Source organism: Carassius auratus, unplaced genomic scaffold, assembly GCF_003368295.1.
Source record: "Carassius auratus strain Wakin unplaced genomic scaffold, ASM336829v1 scaf_tig00017436, whole genome shotgun sequence".
In the NCBI taxonomy this organism is placed as follows: Eukaryota; Metazoa; Chordata; class Actinopteri; order Cypriniformes; family Cyprinidae; genus Carassius; species Carassius auratus.
This window is the reverse complement of record NW_020524783.1, coordinates 9,167-26,744: the sequence shown is the minus strand read 5'-3', so window position 1 is coordinate 26,744 and position 17,578 is coordinate 9,167. Positions and strand designations below refer to the sequence as shown.

At 36.1% G+C, this 17,578-nt stretch overlaps 3 protein-coding genes across 4 annotated transcripts; all 3 read left to right on the top strand.

The window, feature by feature from the left end:
• The first annotated feature begins 109 nt into the window (after window positions 1–109).
• LOC113075672 (phospholipase B1, membrane-associated-like) lies at window positions 110–2,796 on the top strand. The gene is made up of 9 exons (XM_026248349.1): window positions 110–396; window positions 603–667; window positions 873–963; window positions 1,223–1,281; window positions 1,811–1,878; window positions 1,988–2,031; window positions 2,164–2,284; window positions 2,432–2,483; window positions 2,592–2,796. Exons 1-9 carry the CDS (start codon window positions 339–341, stop codon window positions 2,766–2,768), a joined length of 735 nt encoding a protein of 244 aa, XP_026104134.1. The 5' UTR covers window positions 110–338; the 3' UTR covers window positions 2,769–2,796.
• A 173-nt stretch (window positions 2,797–2,969) lies between these two features.
• LOC113075673 (phospholipase B1, membrane-associated-like) lies at window positions 2,970–5,019 on the top strand. The gene is made up of 7 exons (XM_026248350.1): window positions 2,970–3,066; window positions 3,534–3,625; window positions 3,831–3,912; window positions 4,002–4,103; window positions 4,235–4,330; window positions 4,660–4,731; window positions 4,837–5,019. Exons 1-7 carry the CDS (start codon window positions 3,034–3,036, stop codon window positions 4,987–4,989), a joined length of 630 nt encoding a protein of 209 aa, XP_026104135.1. The 5' UTR covers window positions 2,970–3,033; the 3' UTR covers window positions 4,990–5,019.
• Window positions 5,020–8,248: 3,229 nt separating this feature from the next.
• Window positions 8,249–17,570, top strand: LOC113075670 (chromogranin-A-like). 2 transcript variants are annotated; one of them, XM_026248347.1, is made up of 8 exons: window positions 8,249–8,530; window positions 9,285–9,334; window positions 10,627–10,720; window positions 12,215–12,283; window positions 12,538–12,621; window positions 14,458–14,751; window positions 16,146–16,486; window positions 16,600–17,570. In XM_026248347.1, the coding sequence occupies exons 1-8, from the start codon at window positions 8,485–8,487 to the stop codon at window positions 16,681–16,683; spliced, it is 1,062 nt and encodes a 353-aa protein (XP_026104132.1). In that variant the 5' UTR covers window positions 8,249–8,484; the 3' UTR covers window positions 16,684–17,570. The 2 variants fall into 2 exon arrangements, with proteins under 2 accessions (XP_026104132.1, XP_026104130.1); XM_026248345.1 differs by having other exon boundaries at window positions 8,251–8,530; window positions 16,134–16,486.
• Window positions 17,571–17,578: the final 8 nt, after the last annotated feature.

The window sequence follows — 17,578 nt, the reverse complement described above, 5'->3', positions numbered from 1 at the left end:
ATGTAATTTTCTATCTTAACATAATTAGACCTTCAGTCCAAAAAAAAACATCCAGTGTGCACAACATCTCTGAAAGGGTTCCTGGTCCTGATCTGAGCTGGGGGTCTGTTTCTCCCGGGCCCCAGTGCGACATGGCTTCCATTAAAGCTCTCTAAAGTTGTGAATGGTCACCAGTCCTCTGGCAGTTGCATGTGCGCCTGGATCATGCTTTATGTTGGTGGGCCTGAACTTCGTCACTCAGCTGTTTTGGGTGGGGGAGATAAAGGGGCACTGATATAATGGCCCCGTTCTCTCTACACGCACATCCATTGTGCTAATCCGCTTGGAAACGCTCCACCATGGAGTGGCTTTTCATTACCGTGGCAACCTGCTTGCTAGTCCTCTGTCCTGTCAAAGGTAAGTGCTAGAAGCATCCAGACCTGGGAAGATGAGCTGGAGCGCAGGGCCCACGTTACATGTGTGAGACTGACTTAGGATGAAGGAAGGAGATGTTTGCGTGGAGCTGTGTTGGAGGCCTTTGTGCTTGTCAGTGGAGGCCAGACTGTCATATTATGACTTTTGTGAAGTCCAAACTGCTCATGGATCTTAACATTTTTTCCAAGGTGATAAGTGGAGACTGGAATATGAAGAAGGACTCAGTCACTACAGCGAGGAAGCACTTCGAACGGTGCGTTTGTGTATTTGTGTTGGTAATGTTTTTTGTCTTCAAGCATGTTTTCAGGTTGAAATGTTACATCCTTCCGATTGGTTTATCTGTAATAAATCATAATGTAAACATCTTTTAGTCCTCCAGTTGGTCTATGGTGTGGTCCGTGGCTTGAATGATGTTTTAGTTGTGACATCACAGAAACCAGCTGGTTATTTTGTTATAGGAGTTTCCTGAGAAGACCAGGCCAGTCAGTTTCAAACACCCACCTTTCATGTGTCCTGACATGAGCCCCTCTTTTTCTGTGCCCACCTCAGGTAGGATGGCCTAGGGTCAGTGTTTTGTCCACGTAGTGTATCAGACTACTGATCAATATGGTCAAAGTTGTTTATACAAGCTTTCAGTACTAGTCACATTTCTACGTGAGGCTGTTTGGTCATTTTTAACCAGGTCCTGATGTTTATCATTGTTGATGAATGTTAGCTCTTGTTGTGCCACAGGCAAACTTCATCACATCAGAATTTTTTGATAATATTTTGGTGCCTGATCTTCTGATTCGCTGCATCTCTATTGCAGTCGAGCTGGTGAAAGCAGCGGATATTAAAGTGATCGCTGCCCTTGGGGATTCATTGACAGTGAGTGTGATTATTTACTCTTTCCTTTTTCAATTTAGTGCACTGTGATGAACACTGTTCATTAGTTAGCTGACAAGAGAACTAATTATACACTATCTTTAATCACACTCATTCATAGGTCAAAAATGAAGTAAACAACTAGGAATAATTCACCCAAAAATCTCAATTCTGTCATGAACCCGTGTAGTTCCAAACCTGTATGATTTTCTTTCTTCTGTTGAATACAAAAGAACGTATGAAGAATGCTGGTAACCAAGCCGTTTTGGATACCATTGACTTTCATTGTTTGGACGAACAAAAAAACAAACATGGATTTCTCAAAATACCTTTTTATGTTCCACAAAAGAATAAAAGTCACGGTTTGAAACCACATGATGGTGTAAATGATGATGGAATTAAATTTTTTGTGTGAACTATGCCTTTAAGCAAAACAATAACAAAATAATTAGTAACTAATACAGTTACTGATGATACAGGTGTGTAGCGTCATAATAATAATCTCTAACAATAGTAATTGTCTCTCTTGTAGACAGCCATTGGTGCAAATGCAACCACAGTTCTTGGAATACCTATTGAATTTCGTCACGTGTCTTGGAGGTATCACTAATACTTTTTATTTCTGTATGGCTGCTACTTTTAGTAATCAAGTGACTTCTATTTGCCAATAAAATGCTCTTTTTATTGTGATTATTCCATATTTTAACAGCATTGGTGGCTATGGGTCCTTTCAAGATGTCATTACACTGGCAAGTACGTCTTTTTGCCTTTATATCAGTCATATTCAGCATTAACAACCAGAAATCTTCATAGTTTGGTTGTGAAATTCTTGATAAAAAGGCTAACTGCACTAGTGACCCAGGCTGTTCTGTGCTTATGTTGTAGACATCATTCGACTCTTCAACCCCCATTTAGTGGGACCTGCCCCAACCAAGACGGTCCATGGGACCCCAGCGCCCCTCTGTGAGACTGGATTTAACCTGGCTGTAACCGGACACAACACCTTGTAAATGCCAGTACATCATTAGTCATTCTTCATAAATGGTTGTTAAAGATAAAACACTTGAAAACATGCCATCAAGATGTTTTTACTTTTTAATTTTGTTGTGTTATTTGATCAGTTAATGATATATGAATTTTGTTGTCTTCCTAGTAATCTTCCTGAACAAGTCAGGCATTTGATTGATACATTGAAAACATATGAGGTATGTGTATTATTTTGATACAGTGCTTTTGAATATGCCGTTTGCAAAACTACAAATACAGATGGTGAAATCTTGTCAATATTGTGATATTTCCATCTTTTGCTACAGGAAATTGACTTTGATGAGGACTGGAAACTGTTGACCATTCTAATTGGGATGAATGACATCTGTGATTACTGCAAAGACAAGGCATTGCTTACAAAGCTGTTTCTTTGGCAAACTACAGACAGAAGATTCTTCTACAGTATTGACAAATTTTGTTCACAATGTCAAAGCGGAAACTAGAGGAAGCTTTAAATAAATGTTAAATTGACTGTGAACACATAGCTGCGTGTAAAGATGATCATTAACAGCATGGTCCATGAAATTTGTTTTCTTAAAAAAAAACAAAAAACACTGTTCTAGCCTATAGTCAATGTGCCGAAGTGACCTTTAAAGATTCTGTATTCAGATTTATTGTCCTGTAGGAGTGTGTTTTTGGAGCCTTTAAATTTATGTTCTCTATTTATACACCCAGTCCCTGTTTTCAGTGGAGAACTTTGTCCATTACATGACTGTGTCCTTGGAAATGCTGATGAATGAGGTAATTTTTTTTTTAGATTTGGGCAGAAAAATTATTTGTGAAATATGAATATATTATGTTTCTTTTAAAAACGATTGAACTGAATGTACTATACCATATATATGAAAGTAAAGACTTTTACACAAAAGTTTTTTCAAATAAATGCTGTTCTTTTGAACTTTCTACCCATCAAAGAATCTTGAAATGAGGTTTTCACAAAAACATTAAGCAGCACAAATGTAAGAAATGTTTCTTGAGCACCAGATCAGCGTATTAAAACAATTTCTTAAAGATCATGTGACACTGAAGACTGGAATAATGCAAGTTACAAGCACGGGAATAAATTACATTTTAAAATATATTAACGTAAAACAGATATTTCGCCTTGTAACAGTTAACACAATTACTGTTTGTACTGTATTTTTGATCAAATAAATGAAGACTTTGTAGTATATTTTTAAACATTTTCTTTTTATTGACCTCTGCAGGTGCCTCGAATGATAGTGAACGTGGTCCAGATACTGCCGATGGAGACCCTGAGGGAAGTACAGAAACCCACGCCAGGATGTCTGCTCCAAAGGTACAGGAAATGAAATCAAGCTTTTAAAATCGAGCAAAGAGAGAAAGTGGTGTCCTGGATGATGACTGCAAACTGAAAATGCTAGTCATTTTTGAACTGTCTTTAAATGTTGATGTGTAACAACATTAAGCCTGTTTTGCTCAAGACGATTGTCAGTGCTACGGGATAATTTCTGTCCTGTTTAGTGCTCTGATCTCTCATTCAGGTCATTCTGCTCCTGTCTGGTCAAGCCAGCTGCGGGATCGGCTGATCTGAAGGAGCTTGTTGGAGTCAACCTAGAATTCCAGGTGTGTTTGCTTTCACAATGATCTACACAGTTCTAAAATGAATCTGTAATTTGCTGATATGATGCTGAATGACATATTGTTTGTCTCAGAAAGCACTGGAGCAGCTCTTGTACACTGACCGCTTCTTTAAGAATGACTTTGCTGTAGTTTTGCAGCCGTTCCTGAAACATGCAGATCCTCCAAGACTCCCTGTGAGTAGTGACCAATGACTGTTTACTAATTGCTATAATTAATAGCACTTTGCTGCTAGTTTTGCATTAAGTTTTAAATTGTAATGTTTCCATTTAATTTGAATTTGTGCTTTATATTTTTCTCTGATTAGAATGGGAAGATTGACATGAGCTTTTTTACTCCGGACTGTTTCCACTTCACCATGAAAGGACATGAGGAGCTAGCCAAGGGACTGTGGAACAACATGGTAACAACTTTAACTCTGAACAAAATCACAAAAAAAATCTAATACAACACATAAAAACACATAAAATGCTTAGAATATAAATCATATAAAATTACGAAAATATAAAATCAAACTATTTAAAACATAAATCTTATAAAATTACGAAAATATAAAATATATAATAATATAAAATAAAATTGAAAAGAAAAGAAAACTGATTAAAATAGTAAAAAAAAAAAACACTATGAGCAGTGCAGCTCATTTGAGGCACAATCTTTGATTATGTGTCACTGTCATACAGGCACGGTATGTCATTCTAAAATCTTTTCTCTTATTTCCTGTGTGCCAAGTTTCAACTTGAGGGGGAGAAGTTCATGGTGGAGAGCTTTTCAAACCCTATTGAGCTCATTTGCCCCCCTGTGGTAAGAAATTATTATTAGTGTAATTTTATTTTGCCCTTATGTCACTGTAATTACATGATGCTAATTCAATTATTACGTGCTTTAAATGTCTTTCATGAATCCCAGAGTCATCCGTACATTTACACCAGACCCAGTGTTGTAAAATCAGGCCCATCACTTCCTGAGATGCCCCAGTCAGCTGGCATCAGACTAATTGTTCTCTACCTCATCTTGGCTTTCCTTCCACTGTGGTTGGCTGTTAATCTGGCCTCCTTGTAGGACATCCATATGGATTATTGTGGTACATCATGTCTGCCCACCCAATGTCCTACTTTGGCTGGATATCATTGCTTTGATGGTCTCTGAAGCATTGAGGATCTGTTCTGTGACTTGAGCCACTGCAGGATGATCTATGGTAAAACTGATAATGAGGGAGTAAAAGATAAACAAGTTATCAAAGATGAACAGGAAACTGGAGTTGGCTAAATATGAAGACTTGGTTACAGTCAATATTATATTTAATTGAGTTGCAATGGAAATGGGAATATTGAAACCTCAGAATAGAAAAATATATGCTCATGTGATAACCTTTTTTTGATATACCAAACCAAAATAGCACAACAGCAGGTGCAAAGCCACTTTTAGCTTGCGTAATGTTGCTATAATAAATTTAGGTATGAAAGGTTACTGTGTAAGCTATTTCCGGATGTTTTGAATAAAATGGCCAGAGGTCATCCTGTAAACTCATTAAGCCTGTGAAGATAAAGGAATTGATTGTTGTGTGAGAACAACTGTTTTGCTTCGAGAGCATGGTGAAAGTAAACCGTTTGAGAGCTTCTTCATGCCCACAGTATTACGATAATTGCTTTGGATGCTGCAACATGAGAAGTGCTTTTGGTCTTCTCAAATAAAGCTTTCATTAAGGGCACTTATCTGTTTTACTTCAATTTTTTTCTTTGAAAGTATGTTTTTACTTAAGATATGCTTTTTCTGTACAGCTGAAAGTTCTTCCTTACCAATCAAAGAACCTGTCTTTATAGTTGTACTTAAAGGTGTTTAGCAGCTCCTAAAGATTTTTGGAAACAAACAAACAAATGATTATAGTAATGGAATTATATTGGTGGTTTCTTCACATTTATGTAATAAATATGTTTGTTTTATCAGTCTGTTTGTCTGTGTGAGTGTGGCATAAATATTATCATTCAAAGCAGATGCGTTTTTGATCCACTTTATACCTCAGAACTGTCAGTGTCTAGGATTGCTAATATTAGCCTGTGTTTCTGTTTAAAAGCCTTTTAAAAGAAGTACCCTACAAAAGAAACTATTTGCAGATGTTATATTTTGCCACAGGGAGTAATGTTTTGCATTGATGCTTAAAATATGATCTCCTTCGGTTGATTATTTGCTATCCCTAAGATCACAAGAGTGGATTTAAGGCTTATTTATGAATGCACTGTTTCACTTATCAATTGACTTTTAACTAATTCATAGTTATGAACTGTTGTTTATGAGTAAACCTTACTGGGAGTTCCTTTGATTAGGTTTTTTTTTTTTTTTTTTTGCATAATACAAAAAAAAATTGGTTTAACGCTGCTCTGAGAAACTACTTTTGTGGCTAATTGACTAATTTATTAAATGGATAATTTATTATCATGGTCAAAAATAACTGCATTTCTTTCAAAAATGAGAACTTTTTTATTATTATCATTCCTACAGCAGGGTTTTGAGTGGAACATTTTGGTTGCACATAAGTACATTGTCCTCTGGGTAGATAGATAAGCAAATTACTCATTTTGTTCAACCCTGTACATTTTTAAATATATCTGGTTGAATAAAATACATGGCTGAATAAAACCACAATGTATAGTTTTACATTTTTCCGCAGGGAAATTTTTGAATTTATGCATTTTAATATAACTTAAATATTTGGAAAAATGATGGCAAAACTCAAGAGCAAATGTGACAAGTGGTATGTTCTTTTTTTTTTTTTTTTTGGTCTATTTCAAAATGATGCAAACAGGAAGCCATACATTGTTTCCTCTCTGAAGGAAATTAGATGCAATACATCACAAGCACGTACTCCTATACTCCTACTGATTGTTCGATTTTCATTCAATTTTAGTGTGTCCAGAATAGAGAAATTGCATTATCTTCTCATTACAAATCAATGGTCAACATGTCTGCTGGCTCAAATTTCTTGCCTTTCTGCAATGTATCTGTTTAAGTCAATATCATTTTCCCCAACAGGGGTCAAATGTGTAAACAGCTGCTTCTAAGGTGCAAATGATCAGAGCCCACAAAGGTAGCATATGAATAATATGATAAATGAAGTCTGAATGGCTTGTTTAGATGCATAATGTGTGGCTGATATACTGTTTTCATGAGCTACAAGGACATTTATTCATGTATTGCAATTAACAAAGAAAGCCTATTTCCATCAAAGCAACCTATTAAACATAAGAGAATGAGTGCTAAACAAATAATTAAGATGAAACGTTTTATCAGATCTGCATGTGAGGAGCTATAGCTAATGCCGTACAGTAAGTAATTGCATGATGCTCTCGCGTATTTAATAATCTGCTTCCTGCTCACATTTACTCTCATTCATCCTCTGCCACTCTCTTTCTAGTGCATCTTTACTGTGCTCAATAAATTAGTTGGTGAAGGAATCACATATGGTTCCCCTGAGGTCCATCATTTACTGTATGTCCATGTTTAATGCAGTCCCTTTTCTAATTGAATTACTTTCTGTTTGAATAGCAGGCGCTCCTGACCGACTTCTGTTTGGTATTCAACAAAAAGATTCATGCCAAACAGCCAGCTTCATTAGGGAACACATTTGTACGATATGATGTTTTTTACTTTAATATTTTACTCGACAGATATTTTAATGGAAATCATGATCTTGATGTGCTCAAATACATTTTATTTGAGTAATGCATGGGATCTTGATGAAACTTCAGCTAATAAGACATCTGTGTGGGTGATATATCTGAGTGACATGACATATCCTAAAGCAGTTTTGACCCAGATTATATTTAAAAACAAAAAGAACTACAGCCTTGTTTTGAAATGCCTAGATTTGGAATTACAGGTTTGATGTTATAATAAGAAGATGCTTATGCTTTTGCTTGAATATGAATTGAATTTTGAATATTGAATTTTGAATATTAATAGGTAAAAAAAATCAAGCAAACCATCAGCAGACTATAAGGATTAATGATGTGATGATGCATTTTAAATTGAGAAAATTTAGGGGGGATGACCCAACACACCCTTCTACAAAACATGGGACCCCAAATATTGAAAAGCATTCTGCTACTTATATACTGAGTAGCATATTGTGAATAAGGCCTACTATTACGAAGTGCTATAAATAATATATTTAAATAAATCAGAAAATAAAGGAAAATTAAAGCAGTTGTTTGCATCCTTATATGCTTATGATAATAATTAATATTATTGTAAACTTTTTTCCTATACCATTTAGTGGATGTGAACTAAGCAGCTGTATTTCATACTGATGTCATTTCCTCTCCATCAAGTCTTCTATATAAAGGCGGCATCGCTGCGGTAGTGAGTAGTGACATTGAGGCGTTGTGATCCGGAGAAACAAATAAGAGCAGGCGCCTTTTGCGCATAATGCATCCATAAATCAGCCAGTGTTTTCATCCACTCCGAGTAAAGGAAAGCACTAACGTTCATTCGCTTTCCTCCTGCTCGACGGTTCATCACTTTTAAACAGAACGGTTGCCTGCACTTCGCGTTACGAAAATGATCGCACGAGGATGCGCTGCTCTCGTGTTGCTGGTGAATTTTGGTAAGTGTGCAAGATGCATACAAATAACCACATAACCCGTTAAGTTATTTTGGGAATACTTAGTGGCATTTTGGATGATGTATTGATTCTGTTGACTGTACATTTAATTCATGTGAGCTGTATGTCTCTGTCAGCACCAAGGACAGCGGATAAAACACTTGTGAGGAGCACAAAAGGCTTTTCACACTTCACAACGTAATCGTGCTTGATCTTGTTACATCCTTTACTGTAGTAATAGCCTACTTCGTCTTTAGTAATGATTTCGCATTGTAATCCCGGGTTAACGTTCTTATTTACATATGTATAAAGTCTTTAACATTAATTAGAAAATACAGCAAGCGACCAGTTTTAATAACGCGCATCTCTACTGTATCTGTGTAAATCTACCCACGTAGATCCACTCTGGTTGTTTTATAACCTACCGTTTACCGTCGTTGTTCGACATTTTAACGGTTTCCCTCAGATTACAAACAGCGCGTGCAAGTTTCTGCGACTGTACAAAGAGCATGAATATTTAATGAGTTGAGCTCTGAACAGTTTATGATTGGTTGTCTGTTGCTAAACGACTCGCCTACCTTTGTTACTTAACCAAAATATTAAAACTAGCTTTCACCCAGGGTCAAAAAAAATAAATAAAGACACTTAGTTAACCCAGGTTAAGTATAGGTTGGTTTGTAATGTAATAATTATTATTATTATTATAATTTTCATAGTACTGTGTTTTTGTTTATCATAGCTATCTGTCTATTTCTAGTCTTCTCGGTACCTGTTTCTCCAGGTCACATGGATGATAAGGATGTGAAGGTATGCATTTATAAATCATTGTCTTAACAAACAAAATGTTTGAGTTTAGCTTCACTACTGCAGTATTATTTTAATGTGTATGTGGAGCAGCCTTTTGGAACATAAGGATGCACAGAACGGCAGCAGCCATAGTCCATGCTGTCAGGAAGTGTGGAGGAAAGCAGCATAAGTGAGACAGTGACTCAACAACATGATTTCTATTTAGTGACAGCTGGTGCCATGTGTGCTTACTCAGGGGAGGCTACCAACTACAGATGACTGCAAACTGTGCTTTTAAACTATGATGAACTGAATTTAAACTTAAATTGAAGTTGGGTTGTGCTCACTTATCTTAGCTGAGCTGGTCATATGCTTATTTCTTATCCTTGCCGATGAGAAACGCCTTAAGAGAGGGTGTGTTTTGACACTAGAAAATTCAGAAATGTGTGCAAATCTGAAGTATTGGGGGGAAGGACATTGGCCATGTCTAGCTGCAAACAGATGCAGTTCTTCTCTGTAAAATGATAATGCCATTTCAGCAACACTTTGGCCTTACTGAGAGGGGCTGTTTTTCCCTGACAGCAGAGAAATGTTTGACTTTGGGGGAATGTGGCGCCAAACAATATGCAGAGACAGACGAGAGAGTTGAAAGCACCGAGGAGGAAATGACATTGATTGAAAGTGAAATGTAAGACAGTAAGGATGGCTAGATATGGGGGGTTTTGAGATAGTGTTGGCATGCTGCATCTCTGTCCTCTGTCACATTGGTCTCATGAGTGTGTGGAGTCCATATATACACACTACCGTTTAAAAACAAGGATGCATTACATTTCTTAAACACATATTTGAAAGGATCATGTGACACTGAAGACTGGAGAAATTTTAATAATATTTAACAATATTACTTTTTTTTTTTTACTGTATTTTTAATTTTAAAAAAAAGCCGGTCACACTTTATTTTAGGGTCCAATTCTCACTATTAACTAACAATTAACTATGACTTTTGCCTCAATTAACTTCTTATTTGCTGCTTATTAATAGTTTATAAGGTAGTTGTTAAGTTAAGGTATTGGATAGGATTGTGGATGTCATGCATTATATGTACTTTATAAGCACTAATAAACAGCCAATATGTTAATAATAGACATGTTAATAAGCAACTAGTTATTAGTGTGAATTGGACCCTATACTAAAGTGTTACCAAAAAGCCTTGATGAAAATAAGAGACTCCTTTTTAAAAAAAACATTTAAATAAGTCACCAACTCCTAATTTACAAAATTCCCTATCCCGATCTTTCTCTGTCTTTTTATAGGTGATGACGTGTATTGTGGAAGTAATTGCAGATGCTCTGTCCAAGTCTCATCCCATCCCAGTGTCCCAGGATTGTCTTGAAACCCTCAGCACTGGTGAGTGCCTGCATTAGTGACAGCTGGACTACTATTATTTCCATATATTAAGCTGCACTTGGGTGCACTGATTTCTTATCATCAGCAGTGATCTTCCTGATATGATCAATATATGCCATCATTGCTGGTGTGGCTGCACGTTTCTTATAGTCTTATAAAAGTTAAAGGGAGAGTGCACCCAAAAAATGTTGTCATTAATTACTCACCCTCATGTCGTTCCAAACCCATAAGACCTTTGTTCATCTTTGGAACACAGTTTGAGACTGAAGGAGTCAAAAGTGTGAAGTTTTGGTCGTGCACTGTTCAGTCACATTGCAGAGTCTTTTTTTCCTTGATACTTTAATAGTAAGAAAATCAATCTTTCTATTAGACAGCCAGGTATTGTTACTGAGATGAGGCTTACAAGAGTGAAATCAAACACCCTATGAGAGGCTTACACAGTGAGTCTAGTGAAGGACAGAGACTGACAGAAATAGAAAGGAGGACCGATAATTTGAGAAAAGCAGAATTTCTTTAATACACTGTACAAACCTCAATATTTTTAATATGAAATGTATAGTAAATTGCAATAATAAAACAATTAATTAACTGTTAATTACCTTACTGAATACAGCAAAATGGTATTATATTTTAGATAATAATAATAATAATAATAATAATAATAAATATTATTATAACATTAATAAAAACATATATCATTTAATTTGAATTTTATAAAAATATTGCTTCAATTATAATGTTTAAACCCCCATTTGTATTATTAATACAGTAAGAAAAATAATTAAATAGTTCAAATATGTTCGTGCATTAAAATTGTATTATTAAAAAACAGTTAGTAACTGTAAAATATACAGTACGGTAATCATAGTGAACTAAAACTGAAACTAAAAATGTAAAAATCACTGCTTAAAAATAAATAAATGTTAACTGAAATTGATATAAAAAAAATTTTTTTGTTTTTATTTCAGTCGGTTGCCAAGGCAACATTTCTCATTTAGTTTAACTTGATGAACTAAAATAACTCAAACTAAAATTGTAATAATATAAAATTGTAATATATTCTGTATTTTTTTGCAGTAATATTCTGGCAACTGCAGCTGTCAGTTTTCTACCATGACTTAAACAGATTGCAAAGAAGCTTGGCAGAGAAATAAGGTGACAGACATTTTGAGAGAGAAAGTAAGGAGTGGAGTGAATAGCAATGCCACAGAGTGAGCAGCCGACTCTGCATTCACTCTTTGTCGGTCAGCAGGAAAGGAAACGCTTGACTCAACGTTAATTCAATGCAAATCTCTCCTCTCCCCCTCTTTATTGCTTTAACTTTCTTTCTTCTCTCTCAGCGGGCCTGATGATTAATAGTGCTGCTCAAGAGAAGGCAGTACATTTCAGGGCAATTAATGCAAATCATTTATAAAAAATAAAGTAAAGTGCTGACTGCAAAAAATAGGGTTTGGAGTTTGGAACTGTGTGTGAGGTGTACTGTGTATTTTCCAGATGACAGGCTTGTGAGCATCCTGCGCCACCGTAACTTTCTTCAAGAGCTGCAAGATATCGCTGTGGAAGGTAAGAGACAGATGCTCCAGGTCCGACTGGGACAGCATGAGCCAACTCTGTTTCTATTGGAGGAACGCTAATGGCAGCAGAATGATAGTTGGCTGCTAATGGCTTTTTTGGCAGCAGTAAGTCATTTGAAATGTAGAGCAGGTAATTGTAAAACACTGCTGATGAACTCTGATAGAGAATCCATAGATTCTGTTTTATTGCCAAGAAAATACTATGTCCACTTGTGACCGTGTCTCAACCAAACTGCTTCTCAGGAACCAGTGAAAGAGCACAGAAACACCCAGGAGACACACCTGATCATGTGACCAGCCTCTCTAGAGACATGAAGAAAACTGCAGGTGAGATGAATCCATTTAATTGCCACATGACTCTATGCAAGTCTGTTACATCTTTATTTCTTTCTTTATATTCCCATACAGAAATGTTACATATGACATATATTGCCCTATATCAAGAGTAATATTGCCATATATGTTACCTATAAAGTACAATAGTAAATTTTGTATATGTATATATGTTAATAATATCAATATGATTTGTTTTTCATGTGGTATTATTTGTAGCAACCATATATGTCAACAATATATATATATATATATATATATATATATATATATATATATATATAACTTTTATGTGCAGCCTTATACATACTTTGCATTTACGAGAGAAAAGATGAGAGTTTCTTCTAATCTTATACTCTTAGAAAACTATGAGAAAACTTAGAAAACTGCTTTTCACCCTTCAAAGGACAGAGTACAGTCATCCAGTACTCTTAAAGCACATTTAACTGTGAATCACTGTGTTCTGCTCTATAGAGCTGCACTTTGCTGCATTTTGACAGGATCAGGGCAGAGGGCACATCTGTCTCTCTTAGTATGAATCGTTTTTTGCTTGTGAAATTGTATGATCCTGAGCTTGTAAAACTTCTTATAACCACCACCCAGGATTTCTGTATTGAGTATGTCATAGCTCAAGTCTGTGGGCACAAGTGTGTGGGTGCTAAATATCATTCAGTACTTAGTGTCAGAGTCAAGTGAAACACTGATTATGTTTTAATCTACTCCTTAATTTGTGAGTGGGTTGTTGTCAGTGTACTTTTCATCTGACCGCATTCAAAAGTGCTGACCTTGAAAATTGTGTGATCTATTTCTATGATCTGTTAGCACTGAAAATATATTTTCATCCTAAGCAGTGCATCCAACTCGACTCATATAAAAGCATGCAACTCTCCTTATTCAGAGAGTTAAGCAGTCAGTCATTTTCCAGAGGTTAACACACCATCTATATGTTCTTTTGCAAGTACTGCACTGCTGATGTCAGACAGATTGATCCAAAGAAAAGCCAGTCTGTTCCACTTCCATTAAAAGGCACTGTAGCAGATTTCATCAGATCAATCAAACCTAAATACCATCAAGACCCAAAAGAAACAGAAACAAATCTCAATAAAAGAATAACACACATTATTTAATTCACAATCATTTTGTGATTATTTGTATTATCCTGAATAAATCAGAATAAGAGAACATCCCACATTATTTTTCACATTTATTTATTTACTTTATTTATTTTTATTATGAGATTATCATCATAGAATAATTGGTAACACTTAACATTAAGGGTCCATTAGTTAATGTTAGTTAATGTATTAACTAATAGAATTCATTTAATATAGTATTAATTAATCTTTGTTAATGGTAGTTGATGAAAATATTTAGTTCATGTTAATTCACAGTGCAATAAAAAATGTTAACAAGCACAACTTTTTATTTTAATAATGCATTATGAAATGAACATTAGCTTATATTAATAAATGCTGTAGGAGTATTGTTCATGCGTAGTTCATGTGAACTAAAATAGTTAACTAATGTTAACTAATGAACCTTATTGTAAAGTTTTACTGAGGAATCAAACCTGAAGTATTTTTCCTAAAAGAAAACATATCTTAATTATATGTCACTTTATATTTCATATATGAATCAAACCTGAAGGCTCTGGCTTCTGAACCAAACCAAGTCTGAATAAAATGTTTCACATTTATCTGTTTGTTTGTTTGTTTCATTATATGAATATATGAATTGATTATAATATATGAATGCACCAGAAAGCTTTGAAAAAACACAAATCTGAATGAAAGAGTAATACTATATAATTAATGCTTTACCATTCTACAGATGATCAGTCAATGTTAGTTGCCATGGATAAACCAGAAGAAGATGCACAGAAGAGAGGAGCAGGAGAGAAGAGCTCCAGAGAGAGTGAGGAAACAGAGCAGGAGTCTCAAAAACAGGACCAGATTGCTGAGGAAGAGGAGCGTGAAGAAGAAGATGAGAGTCCTAGCAATCACATTTCCAACTCCATAAACTCAGAGCAGAAGAGAGAGTCACAGGAGGAGGCGAAACAAGAGGAGAAGAAACACTCCAGCTTGGAGAAGGAGAAGGAAAATGATCCGGCTTACCATAAAGATGGTAATGATGAATGTGATATGTGGCATGCCATATGTGCTACTTTCTGAGTTTATCTTTGAGTTGAAAGCCTTATTCATTATGATATGATGTAATAAGCAATATTCTGACTGTAGATTAGGTGTAATAATAACGGATGAAAGGCCTGGGACCTCTCAAATTCAGGGACCTCCTGCTGAGAAGCTTGCTATGGCTCGATACCTGGAAACAAGTCTCTGCAGATGTACATTAGATGGCTGAATAGTGCTTGGATGTGTGCCAGAAGCTACTGCCACAATGTGAAATACACAAAGAGATGAGAAATGTCACTTGTTCCAGACTCCTCTCCAGAGCCAACAGAATACATTGATGTCCTACACTACTAGATTTCCTGATTTATTCAGATTCCGACACACTAGATTAAATTAGATTTCAATTCAGTTCCGATTTCATTCCAGTTTGATTCAGATTCATTCATTTGGGTGTATTCCAGCCATAATGTCCACTTAGCTTAAATATGAAAAAAGTATCTCTCTGCAAATGCTGTAAATAACACAAGGCAGTGTTTCAAACCAATAACTTTTTTAAATTTGTAAATATTTATTAAAAGAACTGACTCAAAAGAGCCATTAATTTCAAGAACCAGGCTACACTGATTGCGCTGTATGTTTTTGATTCACTGCTAGTGTTTTGTGTTTTCTTCACAATTGAGGTATTTAGTATAGTTACAGTTGTTATTTGGCCAGTGCATTGTAGACATGAATGGCCTCAAAGTATCATAATCCATCCATGATCAAGTGTGTACAGCTTTAAGCCCAGCAGATGAACAAATAGCCATAGTGCTCCCACTAACGGTGTGTCACTCGTTTAGGAGGGATGGGGAATGAGGATTGATAGAGGAATTTAGCAGTGCTCCATGAACAGGCCGGTGTGACAGCACCGCCTTCTGTGAAATGAAATCCATTCTGCGCTGTGGCCTGCTGGATCAATTCAATAATTGATGCTGGAGGCCATCCAGATCAACCAGCTGCCTGTAGCTTGTTAAAAGTGGCCCTCAGATCTCAGAGGAACTTGGTGAAAAATGGCAAACATTTTAGGTGACTTTGCATTAGTGTGTTTGTTAACAGAAGCAATGATTTGGGAATCTGTGTTCATTAGTACAGATAGATGGACAGGACAGGGGCTTATATTTCAGGATAAGACGCATCAAGCAGTGAGCCGTGAGTTGGCAAGAGAAAGCGTTTCATTAAGAAGAGTGCTGGGTTTGCTGATGCTGCACTGAAGTAAATGTGTGTGTGTGTGTGTGTGTGTGTGTGTGTAGAATAATGAAAGAGAAGACACTGAGATAGAGAAAATAGAGAAGAGACAATATAAAAATTCTAACTTTGTTCCATTTCCACACTTAGTTCCTGCCACAGATGATCATGAATCAAATCCCGACGTGAAACAGTTCATCATGGAGGACAGCGAAGAGCACAAGGGAGCTGAAACAGAGAGAACACATTCAAAAGAAGAGGAGGAGAAGAAAAGAGAGGTTGGAGTGAAGCGCTGGAGTCGTGTGAGAAAATTGTCCCATAAGAGAGTAGAGGCAAGCCCAAAACTGGATGAGCACAGGGAAGCACCACACCACTCTAAGGAGAGAGCAGATCAAGAGGGCGAGCTGTGGAGGAGCCCAGAGGAGCAGGAGCTGCATCTCATGGCACAGACTCATGCACAGGACAAGCGAGACGAAGAAGGCAGCGGTGGCAGAAAGACAGGGGTATGAAACCTAGGTGCCCTAACCTGTTTTCTTAAAGGTTAAAAAGGTTGTGGAGCACAAAAGTAGCATTTTAAAATTAATTAATGGCCTGAATTTGTCTCTTGTGTCATCAGGATGCTGAGATTGAAAGTCTGGCTGTCATTGAGTCTGAACTGGAGAGTGTGGCTCAGAAACTTCATGATCTGAGACGAGGCTGAGCCGCTCCAGCTCTTTTCTTTCCACTTTGCCCTTCATCTCTCCTTCAGTAGAAAGGCATGTTAACTGGAGATGAGGCTCTCACCCTCTTGCTCAGTCCACAGCAGTGCAAGCTCTTATCTCAGCGCCGCAGATTCTCTGCTCATTCCCTCCATGTGTAAAATATGAAACCTCAAAGTAACTCCTCTAATGTCAAACATTTAGAGGTCCCTAAACTTTTTCTCCCAGCTCCTCCGCTTTGCTTTATTATGCTAGCATCCTGAAGAAATCTGGGCATTTGAGTACATTTAATGTAAAGTTTTAGCCACTGTCAATTATCACACTAGATTGAGATTTTAATATACATAAGGATACATATATGAAAGGTTGCTCCTGATATTATGGAGTCTTATGATCCGTCGGCAATAATGTTTTTATTAGATATGGTGACACTGTAGTTAAATGCTTTTTGGGATTCAAGAAAATAAATAAAGATGAAAAAAAAACACACAAGTGTTTCAATCTGATTCCATGCAATGTGCAAAAAAAAAAAAAAAAACTAAATCTCAAAGAGTCCCATACAGCAGATAAACAATCAGTCAAAGAATTATCAATGCTTAAGTTTGGTTTTATTGTCCATTTCATTTCATTTGTTATTTTAAAGGCTTTTTTTTTCTGTCTCCAAAAGAAAAAAATTAACAAATATACAAATATACATCATACACAAGTATAACGCAATTGTCATAAAACAGACTAACAAACAAATTACACTGTCAGAACGGCAAATTTAACATTTATCAATCAAACTGCATCCAAAATGCAAATTCTGTTATCATTTACTAACCCTCACGTCTTTCCAAACCTGTGTGAATTTACTTTCTCTGTGAAACATAATAAATTAGATATTGAAAAATGTGA